Below are 19,313 nucleotides of genomic sequence, written 5' to 3' on the forward strand. Positions count from 1 at the left end.
TAAAACTAATCCGCTTGTCTGCTGATGGGTGGGGCTGGGTTCCCTCCCTGTTGGTTGTTTGGCCTGAGGCGACCCAACACTGGAGCCTAAGTGGGCTCTTTGGTGGGACTAATGGCAGACTGTGGGAGGGCTCATGCCAAGGAGAACTTCCCAGAACTTCTGCTGCCAGTGTCCTTGTCCTCACAGTGAGGCATAGCCACCCCTCTGCCTCTGCAGGAGACCCTCCAACACTAGCAGGTAGGTCTGGTTCAGTCTCCTCTGGGGTCCACTGCTCCTTCTCCTGGGTCCCAATGCACACACTACTTTGTGTGTGCCCTCCAAGAGTGGAGTCTTTGTTTCCCCCAGTCCTGTCAAAGTCCTGTAATCAAATCCTGCTAGCATTCAAAGTCTGATTTTAGGCATTCCTCCTCCCTTTGCCAGACCCCCAGGTTTGGAAGCCTGACATGGGGCTCAGAACCTTCACTCCAGTGGGTGGACTTCTGTGGTATAAGTGTTCTCCAGTTTGTGAGTCACCCACCCACCAGTTATGGGATTTGACTTTATTGTCATTGCGCCCCTCCTACCGTCTCACTGTGGCTTCTCCTTTGTCTTTGGATGTGGGGTGTCTTTTTTGGTGAGTTCCAGTGTCTTCCTGTTGATGATTGTTCAGCAGTTAGTTGTGATTCCAGTGCTCTCACAAGAGGGAGTGAGAGCACCTCCTTCTACTCCGCCATCTTGAACCAATCTATGTGTGAATTCTTGTTTCAACTCACTTGAAGGCTATTTCTTCACTTAAGATGTATCTGCTTCCACCTGCTCTGCTTTACAGGAATTCTTTGAGCTTTCCTGACTGTGAATAGCACCTTCCCTAATTTCTAGCACAAGCACAAAACCCCTGCCCCAATTTAACAATTTGGGGGTGGGTTCAAGTGGAATTGGTAGAGCTGGCAGAAAGGCAGGGAGAGGAGAGTCAGAACTTTTAAGTGCAGAGAGAGGCTTAGATTATCGTGTTGAGCCAAAAATCTACTATGCAGATACCAATCAAAACTCTGGTGGTCAACAGGAGTATTTTGTGAACTCCATTTACAAAGAGGAATGGACATGTCAGTTCTTGTCCTTCCTTTAGCATGTTTGTGCATAAATAGTATTGTATATATGGAAGTCTTTCTGCTTTACTTATTCTGTCTTCACCTCATCGTTCTTGTTTTGATTTACAGAAGGATGTAGACAAGGAGTTCTATTTGTTTCCTACAGTGTTTGATGAGAATGAGAGTTTACTCCTGGATGATAATATTAGAATGTTTACAACAGCACCTGATCAGGTGGATAAGGAAAATGAAGACTTTCAGGAATCTAATAAGATGCACTGTAAGTACTGCATTATCCACCAATATCAAGCTATTTCAGTGCTGCACATGTAATGCTTTTAATTAAATCAAAATACTAATAGCTTTGCCCATTGATTAATTTTCAATAAATGATTAAATACCATAGTGCTCTAAGGGTAATACTGTTGATTATTTAACATATAAGTCAATTGAAACTTTGTTTCACTTAATTCAGAATAATAAAACATACAATATATGCCAATTAGATGCATGGTCCTTAAAATGTGGTCCCTGGGTCAGCCACCTCAGCATCACCCAGGTACTTGTTAGGAATGCAAATTCTTGGGCTCCAACTCTGACCTACTGAATCAGAAACTTTGGGTGTGGGGCTAGAAATCTGTGTTTAACAAATCCTCCAGGTTGTTCTGATATATGCTTAAATTTGAGAGCTACTGGATTGGATGCTTTTCTCATCTATGGCTTAATAATGACAGGCTCCTTTTATGATCTCTGCTCTCAAGAACTTCAATGATTCTCATTCTTGACTACACGTAAGAATCCTCTAGGAGTTTTAACAAACTATTAAAACTATTTTTTAAATCCTCAGGACAACCTCCAGAGACTTTTATTTAATTGAAACAGCATCAGATTAACTCCTAGTGTAATTCTAAAATACAGTTAGAGGGACTTCCCTGGCGGTCCAGTGGTTAAGGCTCCATGCTTCCACTGCAGAGGGCACGGGTTCAATCCCTGGTAGGGGAACTAAGATTTCGCATGCCTAGGGCGTTGCCAAAAATAAACAAATGGTTGACTTATATGGTATGAGAATTGTATTTCAGTAAAGCTGTTAAAAATAAAATTTTAGGGGCTTCCCTGGTGGCGCAGTGGTTGAGAATCTGCCTGCCAATGCAGGGGACACGGGGTCGAGCCCTGGTCTGGGAAGATCCCACATGCTACGGAGCAACTAGGCCCGTGAGCCACAATTGCTAAGCCTGCGCGTCTGGAGCCTGCACTCCACAACAGGAGAGGCCGTGATAGTGAGAGGCACCGCACCGCGATGAAGAGTGGCCCCCACTTGCCGCAACTAGAGAAAGCCCTCGCACAGAAACGAAGACCCAACACAGTCATAAATAAATAAATAAATAAAATTTTAAAAAATAAAAAAAATAAAATTTTTAAAAAATAAATAAAATTTAAAAAAAATAAATAAAATACAGTTAGAGTTTAGAGATAGTGAGCTGATCGATCATAATGTCCACGCCACTAATGGACAACATATGAAAATCACTGTAACTAGAAGGAAAAAACGTAAAGTTGTATTACAAACTGATGTTATTTTTTAAATTGGATTGATAATATTCACACCAACCACAATCTTTAAAATACTTCTTATGATTTTGCATTTTTGCATTTTGGAGGAGTCAAGAATATTATCTATTAAAAATAGCAGTGAGGGACTTCCCTGGTGGCGCAGTGGTTAAGAATCCGACTGCCAATGCAGGGGACACGGGTTCAAGGCCTGGTCCGGGAGGATCCCACATGCCACAGAGCAGCTAAGCCCGTGTGCCACAACTACTGAGCCTGTGCTCTAGAGCCCGTGAGCCACAACTACTGAGCCCGCGTGCCACAACTACTGAAGCCCGCACGCCTACAGCCCATGCTCCACAACAAGAGAAGCCACTGCAATGAGAAGCCCGCACACTGCAACAAAGAGTAGCCCCCGCTCACCACAACTAGAGAAAGCCCGTGCGCAGCAACGAAGACCCAACGCAACCAAAAATAAATAAATAAATAAATAAATAAATAAAAGGATCTATCAAACTGGATGGTAAAGTGAAAGAGTTATAAAAAAAAAAATAGTGGTGAGAGGAAACTTTCTGCATATACTCTTCCCTGTTATCCAAGATGAATCAGAGAATTTTCCATCTCGAGCAATGAACACATTCCCAGCCTACAGTGCCCAGGAAGAGCTGTTATTATGCACCCATTTTGGTGCTCACAGATATGGCCCTTGAGAGAACTGAGAAGTGACTCGCTGGGAAGAACAGTGAGACTCCCAGGGCCCAGAACTTCAGGAACCCTGCATTCAGCTCTACGCCTTTCAGTCAAGGCCTGCCTGGAAGTGCTGGGTACAGCAAGGAGTTGCAGAGATACTCCTGACACATAAAGGGGTGGGCAGGCCTGAATGGATCTTTTAAAAATTAAATAAACCCAGTTGGCTCTGGAAAGTCTGGGAGGTTGTCATGAAGTAGGACATAAGATTAAACCACTTTCAAAATATCATTTCCCAACCTTTACAGCCATGAATGGATTCATGTACGGGAATCAGCCTGGTCTCAATATGTGCCGAGGAGATTCGGTTGTGTGGTATTTATTCAGTGCCGGAAATGAGGTTGATGTACACGGGATATACTTTTCAGGAAACACTTATCTGTCAAGAGGAGAAAGGAGAGACACAGCAAACCTCTTCCCTCAAACAAGTCTGAGGCTCTTCATGCAGCCTGACACTGAAGGTATATTCCTTTAAAGTCAAGACAAGTTTCTGTTGGATCGATTTGTGTGGTTTCAGTTTAAAATTCTGTGTTGGATGATAAGCTCATCCCTTCCCCAAGCCTCCCAACTACTCTTCCTTCCCTTGGAAGATATGTCTGGGCTATTGTCAGCTAAGTATATGCCAGAGAGGTCCATTTCCTGTTTGTTGGGGGGAGGGAAGGGAGTGACAAAAGTGGACTGAGGTTTCTCCCATTTCCACCTAGTCAAATCCTCAAGATGGTCTCCTTTTCAATTATGGGCCTTTAAAGATAGCTGGCAAATCAGACTAGAAAGGGAATGACTCCCACAAAGGCTTTGCATCTAAACTTTTTGTCATGTCTCTGTACCCTAGATGTAGTGTTGGCTTATTAGTTGTCTACAATTGAATAGGCTATATTAGAACTCTAGCCGTGCAAATTCAGAGAGACTGACAGAAATGTCTCTGAATGAGTAAAACAAACTAAAACAAAAAAGAATTTTAACCAAAACATGAAAATATGCTAACTTGCCTCAGGCTTAATTTGGTTCATTAGATGCCACTAAAACGCAGGACATGTTCAGTGTTACCTTTCCTTTATTAGGCAAATGTAAATACAACAGTGAGCAAAAGAGATAAAGTATCTGCTTTCATGGAGATGAAATTCTGATGCAGGGAGACAGACAACAAGCAAGTATGTTAATATGTATATCAAGTGGTTATAAGTACTATGAAGAAAAATAGGGCAGGGGAAGGGGCTGATGACTGATGGGGAAAGGTGGGTAGAAATACTCTGCAGAGGTGAAATGCCTTTTTATTTACCATTCCAGGGACTTTTGATGTTGAGTGCCTCACAACTGATCACTACACAGGTGGCATGAAACAAAAATACACTGTGAACCAGTGTAGTCGGCCATCTGAGAATTCATACCACTACCTGGGAGAAAGGACCTACTACATCGCAGCGGTGGAGGTGGAATGGGATTATTCCCCAAGTAGGAAATGGGAAAAGGAGCTGCATCATTTACAAGAACTAAAGTAATTCTCCAGATTCTGATTCCTAATTTTTTTTAGCTTTCTCTTTCAGAGAAGTAAGAATTATGCTAAATTAAAAACCAACGAACAGTTGCATTAAACAATAACAACAAAAACAACAACAAAATGCTTCCTAGGGACCCTCCTCATTCATTTCTGCTTCTCTCAATTTTCTCACAGGAAAATTTTCATTGATCTCATTTGATTCTTTGCAGTTACTCATCTTACTTTCTTTTCTATTAGACTCTCTTCTCATACTCATGTGCCCTTGTCACTGATTTTCAAACTAAAACCAAAATTAATGCCTAAAATAATTTTCTTTACCAACTATTTGTTGCTTATCTTTCCTCAAATATTTCATTATGAGTCTAGTAATCAGTTATTTCACATTCTTAAAACTATTTATTATATATGGAAGAATATTTTAAATTCTTGAGGGCACTAGAGCAGATATGGTCTCTGCTCTCTAAGAACTTACAGGATAATATGCTTCAAAAACCACCAATAACATGCACGCTGTGGAAATGTAAAAGTGAGGCCAGTGAACAAATGTGAGTAAAGGATGGTTATTGGAGCTTCAGAAACAATACATTTAGAGCAGCATCACCTGACACTTCAGGTGTAGCTCTTTTATACTTTGCCAAGCACTCTCCCCTCTACCATCTCCCATTATGCACTAACCCTTTGTGGATATGATTTGAGAGATCAGGGTGGGCTTGTGTTCAGATCTGGAATGCACAACATGACTGGTAACCTACAGCAAGGCAGGTGGTTAGCTGGTCAGTTTGACGGCCATGGTGAGTGTGATTTGTGGTGTAAGGGAGTAAAAGGTTATTTCAATGATTGGGATAGAACTGTCAAAAGTATGCAGAGCCGTTAGGAGTCAATGAAAGCTTTAGATCAGGGAATGGCTGGATAAAAGGGTCATTTCTGTTCCTATAGACCAGAAATACTGCAGTAAGCAGAGAACACTTCATTGATGAAATCTGGACTCATAACATTTTAGAACCATATAGAAAACTTAGAGACGACCTCATCGAATACCTCATTTTTTTTTTGTTTTGTTTTTTTGCCATGCTGCTTGGCTTGCAGGATCTTAGTTCCCCGACCAGGGATTGAACCTGCGCCCTCACAGTGAAAGTGCAGAGTCCTATCCACTGGACTGCCAGGGAATCCCCTTGAATACCTCATTTTAGGGATGAAGAAACTAAGGCTCCGACAGGCAATGACTAGCTAGACATCATTTTAGCTAGTGACAGAGTCAGGGCCAGGACTCTGATGACTCCACTCCTAGCTAGGTACACTCTCTACCACACCTGTCTATTGTTAAAGTCTTATTCTTTCTTGCTCAAATGGGACAGTGATATTAAAAACTAGCATAATTAAATAAAAACTATATTTTTATTCAAAATTTAAAACTCAACTTCCACTTTCCTTAAGACAAATACTAACCTTAGTCGTGTGTGTGTGTGTGTGTGTGTGTGTGTGCGTGTGTGCATGTGTGTTTTAAGTCTTTCAAATGCATTTTTAGATAAGGAAGAATTTTACATAGGCTCAAAGTACAAGAAAGTTGTGTATCGGCAATTCACTGACAGCACATTCCAAGTTCCTGGGGAGAGAAAACCTGAAGAAGAACACCTGGGAATTCTAGGTACTGCCCTAGCTCCAGTTCATCGGGTGTGGGTTGGTGATGTGGTAATCCATGTGGTGAGAGTCAGTCCATGTCTGTGGGCTTCATTTTCTTGGTTCATTTATTAACGTTATTCAAATAAAAATGAAAAACAAAATCTATTTAATAAAATGAGAAGCCTATATTTTCTAAAAATATGGCATAAGAAAATATTACTTATTTCTATCAGAAACAATGTATAATATCAATATCCCATGTACTAATGAAATTGTATATATTTGGTGTTTATCAAATTGATGCCTTTATTTTTGATGAAATTGCTAGAAATTACTTTCTACTGAAATTCTTAACCAAGTTCCCCGTTATTCTACTACTCCCCCTGCAAAAAAAAAAATCATAGCTATTTACTTTTAAAATTAAGATGTAAATGATCAACTTTAAGAAGAAGTATACATATAAACAAGAAAATAAGGAAAAGGGAAAAGTGTTACGGTGCACAAGGCTGGGGAAAAGTTGACTTCAATTTTTCAGGAATCACTTTAAGACAGAATGTCTAAGAACTCCACCAACACTGGTCTTGGGAATTTTCTTTACAATCATCAAGTGAAGGGGAAGCCACTCCCTAGCCCACTGTGTTCCTACACTAACAGAATTCCCTGGGGCTTTCTTATCCCTGGAGTGAGTAAGACACCCAAGGGAGAGTGGCATTGTTTTTGGGTCAAAGAAATTCTCTCAGGCAGGAGACAAGCTAAAATTGGCTAGAGGGTAGGAATGGGTGTGGTAGCCCCACCCATCCTTTCAAAGGCGGTACTGTCCTTAATTCACAGGAAGGTCTAGAACTTTCAGGCCAAAACCTCCCCTTGGACTCTTGATGAGAGATGCACCCATAGTCTCCATCTTTAGAGACAGCCATAACTAGTGTTTTTATCCTGAATCCTCTGGGACCGGGTATCAATCCAAGAGTACTACAGCATGAAGCGGGGCGGCAGGGGGGACACGACAAAGACAACATCCTTAACGATAAAAAAGTTACCTGATCTTTGCTTTTATTACTGAGTTAGAGCTTCCAATCTGACAGGTATATAAGCCAGTCTTCCTTTTCACTCTTGCCAGGTCCACAACTTCATGCGAGTGTTGGAGACAAAGTTAATATTATCTTTAAAAACATGGCCACAAGGTCCTACTCAATACACGCCCATGGGGTGAAAACGGAGAATCCTACAGTGACTCCAACCGCACCAGGTATTCACGGTGTGGGGAGGGGTACATTTTAATAGACGTTACAGCCTTCCCACAAACACCTGTTATCCACATGAGTGCGTCTTGAGAGAGTGAAGAAGCACGTGGTTAAGAGGGCACACACAGAGGTGTAGCCGTGTGATATATGCCTACATGCACATTCCAAAAAAAAAAAAAAATCCACAGGACTGTAAAGAACAAAATCTGATGGTACTGAACACCTACACATACTCAAGGTTGAGTCAGCAGAGATGATCTACCCAGGCTCAGGTAGAACACATCCCAGACAGCATCTATCATGTGGCTGAAAGTTTCCATGCCTGTATCCAAAGACAGGGTCCTAAGGGCAGATGCTGCCACTTGGAATTTCAAATCCCTCGAATCTAGTCCAATATCTGGCATGGACTAGGAACTCGGTAAATGTCTCTTTAATTGATACAGAGTAAAAAGTGCAATAGATTAAATACATAAATATGTATTTTCTTTAACAAAAACTATATTTTTCTTCTATTCGTTGGAAAGTTGGCTTCTAGGAAAGGACCATTTCTCAGTAATTTAGCAGTTCTCAAAATATATCAAGTGAGAAAAAATAAATTACTCTAGAGAGTTGGTCTTGTCAGTATAGGGGAATAGAAATAAAAGGCCCTGCCTTCATGACCCTCACATTCTTCCAAGGTAAACAGTAAATAAATATAGATATAATATCCAATTGTAGAAAGTGCTATGAAAAAGATTAAGGCAGATGAGAGAAAGTAAGTAAAAGGGTGTTATTTTAGGTAGGGGGTTGGTCAGGAGGGCTTCTTTGAGGAGGTGTCACTGGTGAAGACACCTAAATGATGAGAAGTAATGAGCCTCAGGGAGTTGTAGAGGGAGAGCATTCTAGGCCCTGAGATGGAAGTGGACTTGGTGTGTCTGAGGAATGGCCAAAGGCCAGAGCAGAGCAAACAGGGGCAGAATGTGAGGAGATGAGATCTAGGCAGGTCAGGGAGCCGGATGCAGTAGGAGGGAGGGGGACATCAGAGGCCATGGTTACGACCTTACATATCATTCTGAAATCCCATGTGAGGGTTTGAGCTGGAGAGTGATGATCCGATGAACACTTTTTAAAGCGGCAGTACCCAACCTTTTTGGCACCGGGGACCGGTTTCGTGGAAGACAATTTTTCCACGGACGGTGGGGCAGTGGAGGGGGACTGTTCACGGGGTAATGCGAGTGGTGGGGAGCAATGGGGAGCAGCAGATGAAGCTTCACTTGCTTGCCCCCTGCTCACCTCCTGCTGTGCGGTCCAGTTCCAAACGGGCCATGGACAGGTACCGGCCTGCAGCCTGGGGGTTGGTGTGTGAAAAAGTGACTGTAGGGGACAAGGGCAGAAATCAAGGATCCGTTAGGGGACTGTCGCAATAATCTGGGTAAAAAATTAGTAAGACTTGGACCAGGGTAGAAGCAGCTGAAGTGGTGAATTGTATTCTGGTTCCATTTTAAAGGTGGTGCTAAAAGGACCTGCTGAAAGGTTGGTTGTTAGGGAAGGAGGAGTCAAGGACAAGCCCAGGGCTTGGGCATCAAACACTGATGGCAGAGCAGGTTGGGGCGGGGAATGGAGAAGAGACAATAGGAGTTTAGATGAAGAGACAAAATGTTCAGGTGATGAATCTACTCTTTAAATTTTCAGTGAAACATTCTGTTTACAAAAAGGGTGAGGACACAGGGGCAGGTAAGATGGAGGACTTGAGGAAAAAGGAAAAAGTCTACCGTATCCCGAGACCATCCCTCAAGTCCTGCTTGATTCCCTGGTAAAGGTTTGTCAAATTCTAGCTAATAAAACTCTGACAGCAGGAATATATAATGGTGAGGTCTGCATAGATAGACAGTGAGTGGCCATGGCTGAAAGTCAAGGTCTTGTGAGTACTTGTACAGGATGCTGTGAGGTGACTGGCCGCAAAGATCAGCCTGGAGAGAAGCCCAGGGCAAATGGAAGAAGGTAAAGACCTTGGCAAGATAGGAGGGTGGAGCTACTTGAAAGTGTGAAGGTCCAGGGTGTGGTCATGTCCTGTATGTGACAGAGTTGTGACAGAACAGTGTATGGTATGACAGAATGCGGCAGACAAGAGAGGTCACTGACAGGTCAGTGACCCATGAGATCAAGCGGTCTAATGGTTCCTTGCCAGGAACTGTGAAATCACTGAGGATAATGGTGTAAAAGGAAAAAAGGCAGGTGGTGGTGAAGCTGTAGGAATTACACAGGGTAGTCCAGATACACAGACACAAAGAAGACAGCGGGGAAGCAACTAGCACTGGGGGAAAATCTCTTGAGAGTTGAAAAGAAAAAAGTGTATTAGAGAAGCAGACTTCAAACTAAGGAAAGATCTATTGTGAAGTTTCTTCAAATTGTGATACTGAATTGCCACCTCCTGGCTTTGTGTAGTGTGGCCTGTGTTTCATGGCTAGTTAATTTATAACTGACAAAGAATATATAAAAGTGTGTCTTACAGTTGGTCTTAAAACTAAATTCTTTTTTTTTCCCCAAATTCAGACAAAATTTACTTAGAGAAAATTATTTTTTAATTGTTGGCTTCATTATCGTTTAGGTCAGAGGTGTAACAGTTTTCCTTTTTAATACTCCTTTCATCATTGAAGACAATGAAACTTCCGCCTGTTTTCTGAGAAGCAACAAATAGTAATGGATGGTCACAGGTCTGAGCACTGGCATGCCTGTGATCTAAGTTGTACTTTTGCTATTTATTAGCTTTATAACTTAGAGCAAATATCTTGTGTGCTCCTGACTTTCATCATCTCTGAAATAATGGAGGTTATTATGTTTCCTTCTAGTAAAACTAAATTCTTGAAAACAACTTTGAGTACTGCTGCTTTTCAAAACTAATTACTTTGACATTTCCAGTTTCTGGGTCATTGGTTATCAAGGCTTTGATAACAATTTGACATACATATATCAAATACATACCAAATATAACCAGATACATTAACACTTGATTAATTTAGGTGAAACTCGCACTTACGTATGGAAAATCCCAGAAAGATCTGGAGCTGGAATAGATGATTCTCCTTGTATTCCATGGGCTTACTATTCAACTGTGGATCGGGTTAAGGTAAACTTTAAATCATTTGTGTTTTGTGCAGATTCCCAAAATAGACACACAGTTGAAGGAAGATGAGGTTAGAGTTTTCCTGTGGTCCAATTCTGTTAAAATTATAGGAAAGTAAGCTGCTCTGAAATTCACTTTGGGTTTTTTGTTTTTGTTTTTTGTTTTTTTTTTGGTTTGTTTACGGATACAGTTATAAATGTATCAACTCTGTAACTGCTGATTATGGGTACCACAGGATTAAATATTAATATGGTATTCTATTTCCCTTTTGATATGAAAATACATACTAAAGAACTGAGGTACATGATTTCAGAGCTCCATTATTACATAATAAAAATGCTGATCTCAGCAGTAAGTCACAGCACAGCTACAGCTGCTGTTTGATTAAATATTTCAAAGCCAAAAAAGCACTCAACAACTATAAATCAGAACATGTACCAAGACTCTTTTGTAGAATTAAACCTCTAGTTCAAATCTCTCTCCTGAGTTCTAGACCTGTCTATATACCTGCCTATTGAACACCTCTACCAGCATGTCCCACAGGCACAGAAACTCAGCAAGTCTACAATGGAAACTGAGATCTCCCTCCACCTCCTCCTATATTCCCAGTTGTGATAAATAGCACAAATACCAAACCTAGTCATTTGTTCAAACTAGAACCCTGGATATAGAGTATCTAATTCTTACCCCTGGCTCACCCAGGCAATTCACCCACCTATACAGAGCTCAGTCCATTCCTTCTATCTCCACAGATCAGGTGCTAGTAATCTGCCTCAACTACTGCAGTGGCCTCCTAGTCTCCAGTCTCTTCCCCATACAAACCTTCCTTCACTCTACCACCAGGATCACTGGTCTAAAATGCAAATATACTGCCATTCCATGTTCAACTTTTCAATGACTACTTATGACCTACAAGACAAAATCTAAAATTCCAGAACATAATACAGCTCAAAGGCCATTCAAGATCTAATCTGCCATTACTGATGCCCAGCCAAACCAAAGTTCTTGTAGATTTAAGTCCATTGTGGTGTTCCCTGTGTTCACTGGCACTTTTTGTACCTCCATCGCAGCAAGTGGTTCATTTCTTCTATTCATCTATTTTCCCTAGTAGGAGGCAGGGTCTTTGTTTGATTCATCTCTGGATTTTTAGTGACTGGCATAGTGCCTGGCTTATGATTCCATAAGCAAACCAGCACTGTTCACTTGGGGTTCTTTTCAACTGCTGCTCATTAGCTGAGCCAATATTTGGCCTCTGCAACACATTTCTGTTACTTGAGCATCACCCACACAAATTCGACATTGTTCCAATTTAACTACTCCAAGTGGAAAGTTACTGAATTGACAGAACCACATTGGGCAAAGTCTACTACCTAAATCAGTCCCTCCAAAGTTCCTGAGGTCATGGGGGATAAGGTCCCAGTTCTCTGAAATCCCGACCTATATCATAAGGATGACTAAGTTTTTGCTTGTTTTCAGGATCTCTATAGTGGATTAATTGGCCCACTGATTGTTTGTCGGAAACATTACTTGCAAGTATTCAATCCCATAAAGAAACTGGAATTTTCCCTTCTGTTTCTTGTTTTTGATGAGAATGAATCTTGGTACTTAGATGACAACATCAAAACATACTCTGATCACCCTGAGAAAGTAGACAAAGCCAATGATGAATTCATAGAAAGCAATAAAATGCATGGTATGATACATTATTCTAAAACCTATTTTTTCCCTTTTCTTCTTTCAAATAAAATTACTTTGGAAACTATTCATTTGTTTTATTTTATAATAAACCACTTCTGCCACACTTCGCATGTGAGGTAGAATTCTGTTCAAAGCAAAAAGGGAACTATATTCGAGATCATCCATTAACTTCTCTCCCAGTTCCAAAGTCTCATTCCCTTTTAAATGCAAAATTAGGAATAAGGCTTTTGGTGCTAAGTGACTATAAAAGCAGTGTGATATTATTGACCTTAAAGTACCCATTTCCCCTATCTGTAGTGAAATAAGTTCTATTACCTCAAAAAGATGCCATATATTAACCTAATAAACCTATTTTCTGTGTAATAGCTGTTGGTTTAAAATATCCTGGAAGGTAATAAAAACTCATGTGTCTCACCCAGCTATTAATGGAAGAATGTTTGGGAACTTACAAGGCCTCACAATGCATGTGGGAGATGAAGTCAACTGGTATCTGATGGGAATGGGCAATGAAATAGACTTGCACTCGGTACATTTCCATGGCCACAGCTTCCAATACCAGGTAAGGGCCAACCATGGTCATTATTCCTGCTCTATTTGAAAATGTTTTAAAGCAAATGAAGAAAATATTTCCTCAGAGAGACTTATGAAAAGTTTAAGGTTTCAAGAGACAACTAAATTCCCACTAGCTATCTATTTTACACATGGTATTGCATTTATGTCAAATATATATAGCACAGGGAGCTCAGCTCGGTGCTCTGTGATGACCTAGATGGGTGGGATGGGGGTGGGGGATGGGAGGGAGGTCCAAGAGGGAGGGGATACAGGTATACATATAGCTGATTCACTTCGTTGTACAGCAGAAACTAACACAACATTGTAAAGCAATTATACTCCAATAAAAAAAAAAAGAGACAACTAAATTATTTTCAGAGTGTGGCACACAGCAATTTCAATCGTCATTACGAACCTTTTTACACCTTGGGCTCTCCCTTAGATTTCGTTTTTACTGGATTTTCTTGGAGTTCTGCTCACTTTTTCCTGGGCAAGGCCTTTGAATAGAATTGTCAGCAGAGAGGGTAGGAATGTTCACGTAATGATGGATTAGAGAGTAGAGACAAGACTTTATTATAAACTTTGCCTCTTCTAAGTTCTGGATCTTAAATGGCCTGAAGTGAACAAGATCAGCAGTTTGGTGTCAAGCAACTGATTGGCCCCTAGATCTCAATCCTACTTTGACTTCTCACCCAGTGCTGATTTCAGCAGGAATCAATAACCCTTTTGGAAATGCTTCTGTCTTACCTCATGTTAACATAGAAAATTCAGAAGCTACCACAAAGCACACTGCAGAACCATTTTATTATCGCTTTTTGGTTGACTTATTAGCAGACTTTCAATTCCATCCCTGCCGAAATACAGCCCAAATAATCTGTCTAGTCAAGACTCTACCTGAACTGCCCCTGGTTTTGGCTTCTCCATTGGCCTCCTTTCCTGATCCCTTCATTACCTACCAGCCTTAAAGTTTCACAGACAAGCTCATCTAGGATAGGTTCAGCAAGAGTGAGATTAAGACTGAAGTGAGGCCACAGCTAAATTCCTTTGTGTAACTCAAGTGCTCTGATAAAAAGGCAAACCAGAGTCAGATGTTCCTGACTGATGAATTCACTTTCATCACATCTTTCCTTCACACCGATGTAATACCCCGCAGTACAAAGGGTTTAGCAAAGACTACTACCTCATTGTTTGTATTAGACATAGCAATGTGCAGGGTCTCTCTCTTTCTTTTTTTTAATGGATTTATCCATTTTCTAATATCCCTGAGCTGGCCAATGAAAGATTATTTAAATGAACTCTCACATATAATAAACATTATTTTTTTCTAATTAAGCACAGGGGCATTTATAGTTCTGATGTCTTTGACATTTTCCCTGGGACATACCAAACTTTAGAAATGTCTCCAAAAACACCTGGAATCTGGTTACTCCACTGCCATGTGACTGACCACATTCATGCTGGAATGGAAACTACTTACACCGTTCTACCAAATGAAGGTGAATATCCACTTAGTAATTCTAGAAGGTATATATCACAAATATAATTAAGATGTACTACTTTGCCTATATATCAATACTTCCCCCCAACTGAAGCTTTTTTGAATTTGCTGCCCTGATTTCTTCCTTCTCTACCTCCAAATAGGAATTTTTTTACTGCTAAGTGGTGTGGGATACTGCTTATCTTCTGATAGCTAGTACTGATAACAGCACCAATAGTCTCTAAACTAATACAAATTGACACCAATTTGATGCAGTATAATTAACATTCCTAAAACTGACATGTGTAAGAGAGTAGCTGTGACTTAACAAAAGACATTTAAAATTTAATTTCTTTCTTAATAGAAAACATTAACTTTTTTTCTAGGAAGTACCTGGTACAGGAAAAAGCATCCCCCCCCCAAAAAAAACCCATATAACTAATATAATTTCAAATAGTCAATCAGGCAGAACAGTGTCTTTCTGTGCTTCTGGGGGAGGGGAGGAATTACTGATTATTGTTTTGTCAGTGATTGTCTTAGGCCATTTGGGCTGCTGTAACAAAATACCATACTGGGTAGCTTATAAGTAACAGAAATTTATTTTCCTAGTTCCGGAGGCTGTTAACCTGAGGTCAGGGTGCCAACATGGTTGGGTTAGGGTCCTTTTCCAGGTTGCAGACTTATTATACCTTCACATGGCAGAAGGGACAAACTAGTTCTCCAGGGGCCTCTTTTATAAGGGCACTAATCCCATTCACCAGGGCTCCACCCTCATGACCCAATCACTTCCCAAAGGCCCCACCACCTAACACTATCACCTTGGGCATTAGGCTTTCAACATATGAATTTTGGGGGCACACAAACATTTAGACCATAGCAAAGATCCAGGAAAAAAAAAAAATCTATTTTTAGATTCTAAAATCTTGCTGCTCCGCCCACCCCAGCAAGAACACTCCCTCCTATGCAGGCACATGCATATACACACACACAATAAAAACACAGGAAAACAAGCAGCCTTTTTATGGATAAACACTAAAAACTAAAGAAATGCGTTATATAAAGAGTAAAATTCCTGCTACCAACAAGGGATTAATTTCCAAAATATACAAACAGCTCATACAGCTTAATATCAAAAAAAACCCAATCAAAAAATGGGCAAAAGACCTAAATAGACATTTCTCCAAAGACATACGGATGGCCAATGGACACATGAAAAGATGCTCAGTATCACTAATAATTAGTCATGCAAATCAAAACTATAATGAGGTATCTCCTCACACCAGTCAGAATGGCCATTGTTAAAAAGTCTACAAATAAAAAATGCTGGAGATGGTGTGGATAAAAAGGAACCATCCTACATTGTTGATGGGAATGTAAATTGGTGCAGTACGGAGGTTCCTTAAAAAGCTAAAAATACAGTTACCATATAATCCTACAATCCCACCCCTGGGTATATATCCGGAGAAAACTCTAACTTGAAAAGATACATGCACCCCAATGTTCAAAGTAGCACTATTTATCAATACAATAGCCAAGACACAGAAGCAACCTAAATGTCCATCGACAAACGAATGGATAAAGAAGATATGGTGTGTGTGTGTATATATATATATATACACATACACACACACACACATACATATACACAATGGAATATTACTCAGCCATAAAAAAACCCCAAAATAATGCCATTTGCAGCAACATGGATGGACCTACAGATTATCATATTAAGTGAAGTAAGTCAGACAGAGAAAGACAAATAGCGTATGATATCACTTATATGTGGAATATAAAAAAATGATACAAATGAACTTACTTACAAAACAGAAATAGACTCACAGACATAGAAAACAAACTTATGGTTACCAAAGGAAATACTGTGGGGCGGGGAGACAGGGGCAGGAGATAAATTAGTAGTTTGGGATTAACATATACACACTACTATATATAAAATATGTAAACAACAAGGACCTACTGTATAGCAGAGGGCACTATACTCAGTATCCTGTAATAACCTATAATGGAAAAGAATCTGAAAAAGAATATATATATATATTTGAACCACTTTGCTGTACACCTGAAACTAACACAACATTGTAAATTAACTATACTTCAATTTTAAAAATTGAGGTTAAAAAAAAAAAGTAAAATTCCTGCTTTTTGGTCACAGGATTTGGTGTTTCCTGAGTCTTCTGAGTTCAGAATTGTTGGAATTGGCAATAGCAAATCCAATGAGGGGAAATGATGTAGAGAAAACAACTCGTGTTTCCTCCTCACACTGGCATAAAAGGGAACATATAAATGGAAGAAAATACAGAAGTAAATATATTTCAAAACCTAAAAATCACTGAAAGATTACTTGTCAGTGCAAATGAAAAGTTTTAATTTCTGTTCCTGGGTCTTACACAAAGACCTCATAACATGAAAAACTTCCGCTAAAACTCTTTATTACAAAGTGTGGTACTGAGAGCACCAGAACACCAAAGACTCAGACAAACATATAAACCACTGGGTCTAATGCCAGTAACTGCTGAACAAGGTGAAGAGTCAAACGTGAGAAAGAAAACCTTAAGTAGAGCTTAAGAACATTAGCACACATGTAAACCACACAAAAGGATGGTCCTGCTCAGATTGATAATCAAAAGTGAAGGAATACCAAGGCAGGCATTCTGGAAATTCATGTGTGCAAATGCCTGACATGTTGAGTACGCTGCTACAGGCTAAGCCTACACACAAAGACCATGAAAAAATTCCTCCTGTAGGATAAGCCTGGGAGGAGATAAGGGAAATGACTGTTTCCTTGGTTAAGAAAGGGGATACTGTTTTAAAAGCCCTACTAAAAACTGTAGAACAAATAGCAATGCGAAGGCAAAACACATGTTGGAAAAAAAGATTAAAGAGAAATTTGACTTTTACAAAGAGAAAAGGTATTGCATGGAACTGAAAGAAGCAGTAATGAACAAAAAAGATAGCTTGAACTATTCACAGAAAAATGGGGAGCCACATTTATCAGTCTGAATTATCTTTAAATGAAAGTTTGATAAAGCTTTGGCCAAGTTTACCTTAATTCTAAATCTTAGAAGAATTTCAGCCTACCATGACAGAGACAAGGGAGAAATCAAGTTATAGTGAAATCTTTCAATATTTCGCACAGGGAGACAATTTTCTCCACAAAGAAAAAAATCACTAGAAAAGAATTGTGGATATCCTGTCATGCTTAATGTAATGCCTTATTTCTACCAGAGGAAGCATAATAAAGACCTCCTCTGACAAATATAAAAGGTACTTTTTTTAGACTGACACTTCCATGACAGTCAGATAACCTCTTGGAGCTGTCTGAGGGGAAAAGCTTACTTAGCTTTAAGTTCCTCATAGGCAGGGAGTGTATATTCTGTACTTCTAGTAGGTGCACAAATCCAATCCAATACACTGCTTGGTAAATATCTAACCACATATTAACTCAATAAAAAGGAATTTTAAAAACTTTTTTGGACACAACGTCAGACTTATAGAAAAGTTGCTAGAGCAGTACCAAAAAAATTCCTGTATACCCTTTACCCAGATTCCCCAAATGTTAACATTTTGCACAGCATCATGTACTTTCTCGTCCTTTCTCCTATCTCCGTATCTCTTTATACACACACAGACTACAGATATTGTAAATACATATACTCCTATTTCCTAAAAACAGGAATATTCTTATACATAAACAAAGTACACCTATCAAAATCAGGAAATTAAAAACAATTCAATACTACAGACCCCTTTCATATTTCACCAATTATTCTAATCATGTTCTTCAGAGAAAAAGAAAATCCAACTCATGCACTGAGTTCAGCTGACATGTCTTCTTGTCTCCTTAGTCTGGAGCAGTTCCTTGGTCTTTGTCTTTCCCAACTTTGGCATTTTTAAAGAATTACAGGGCAGTCACTTTGTAGAATGTGACTTCAATTTGGGTTTGTCTAACGTTTCCTTATGATCAGATTCGGATTATGCATTTTTTGGCAAGATTCTCACAGAAGGGATATTGTGTTTTTCTCAGCATATATGTCAAGAGACACAAGATGTTGATTTGTTCCCTTACTGGCTGTGTTCATTTTGAGCATTTGGGCTTATGGTGGTATCTGCCAGGTTTCTCCATTAAAAAATGACTAATTTTCCCTTGATAATAAATAAAGATCTTGCAGGGAGGAAAGTTAATTTGTCTTTAAATAAAGCAGTACTAGAGTGAGAGATGTGTTTTAAATATATAAAGAGCAGAAAAATATAAATGAATCAAGAATAAAGAAAATAACTTTTAAAAAACTACAATATATTTAAAGCACCATGTGCCAATTTTTTTAACCATATGATATATACTATTTTTAATAATGGTCTTAAAATTTCTTTTTCTATAGAGACCCAGTCTGGATGAAAGAAATAAATTGGTGATAAGTGAAAAAAAAAAAAAAAAAAAAAGAAAAAACAATGATTCATAACAATGTATGTGAAAGTGTTGAATAGAAGGCTTACTTGGAATGGCTGTAAGCATTAAAAAAAAAAAGACTGAAAACATATACTTTTGTGCATTTATGGGGAAAACTGTGTTACACTGTTTCATATGAAAAGATCAATAGACTCTATTACGACACATGACTGACTCTAATACACATATCACCACCATTAGGGCTTTACAAAACTGTATTAAAAAAAAAAAATCTATGAGCAGATGTTGTCCTGGACAGTCCTCAAAGGATCACTATTAAGATTCAACGATTTCAATAAT

General features: G+C 39.5%; 1 protein-coding gene across 2 annotated transcripts in view; it reads left to right on the forward strand.

The window, feature by feature from the left end:
* LOC309629856 (ceruloplasmin) overlaps positions 1 to 19,313 on the forward strand; it is a 70,082-nt gene that overhangs the window by 39,425 nt on the left and 11,344 nt on the right. The window contains exons 10-19 of one of the 2 annotated variants that reach the window (XM_082394327.1): positions 1,197 to 1,347; positions 3,608 to 3,820; positions 4,647 to 4,854; positions 6,363 to 6,502; positions 7,595 to 7,723; positions 10,718 to 10,824; positions 12,298 to 12,514; positions 12,939 to 13,078; positions 14,405 to 14,567; positions 18,946 to 19,100. In XM_082394327.1, the coding sequence (XP_082250453.1) occupies positions 1,197 to 1,347; positions 3,608 to 3,820; positions 4,647 to 4,854; positions 6,363 to 6,502; positions 7,595 to 7,723; positions 10,718 to 10,824; positions 12,298 to 12,514; positions 12,939 to 13,078; positions 14,405 to 14,567; positions 18,946 to 18,962 (1,485 nt within the window). In that variant the 3' untranslated portion in view covers positions 18,963 to 19,100. Of the gene's footprint in view, positions 1 to 1,196; positions 1,348 to 3,607; positions 3,821 to 4,646; positions 4,855 to 6,362; positions 6,503 to 7,594; positions 7,724 to 10,717; positions 10,825 to 12,297; positions 12,515 to 12,938; positions 13,079 to 14,404; positions 14,568 to 18,945; positions 19,101 to 19,313 lie in introns of those variants that run through there. The other variant, XM_082394326.1, reaches the window with a different exon arrangement.

The sequence above is a fragment of the Balaenoptera borealis genome (assembly GCF_965194805.1).
Source record: "Balaenoptera borealis genome assembly, chromosome: 5".
Classification (NCBI taxonomy): Eukaryota; Metazoa; Chordata; class Mammalia; order Artiodactyla; family Balaenopteridae; genus Balaenoptera; species Balaenoptera borealis.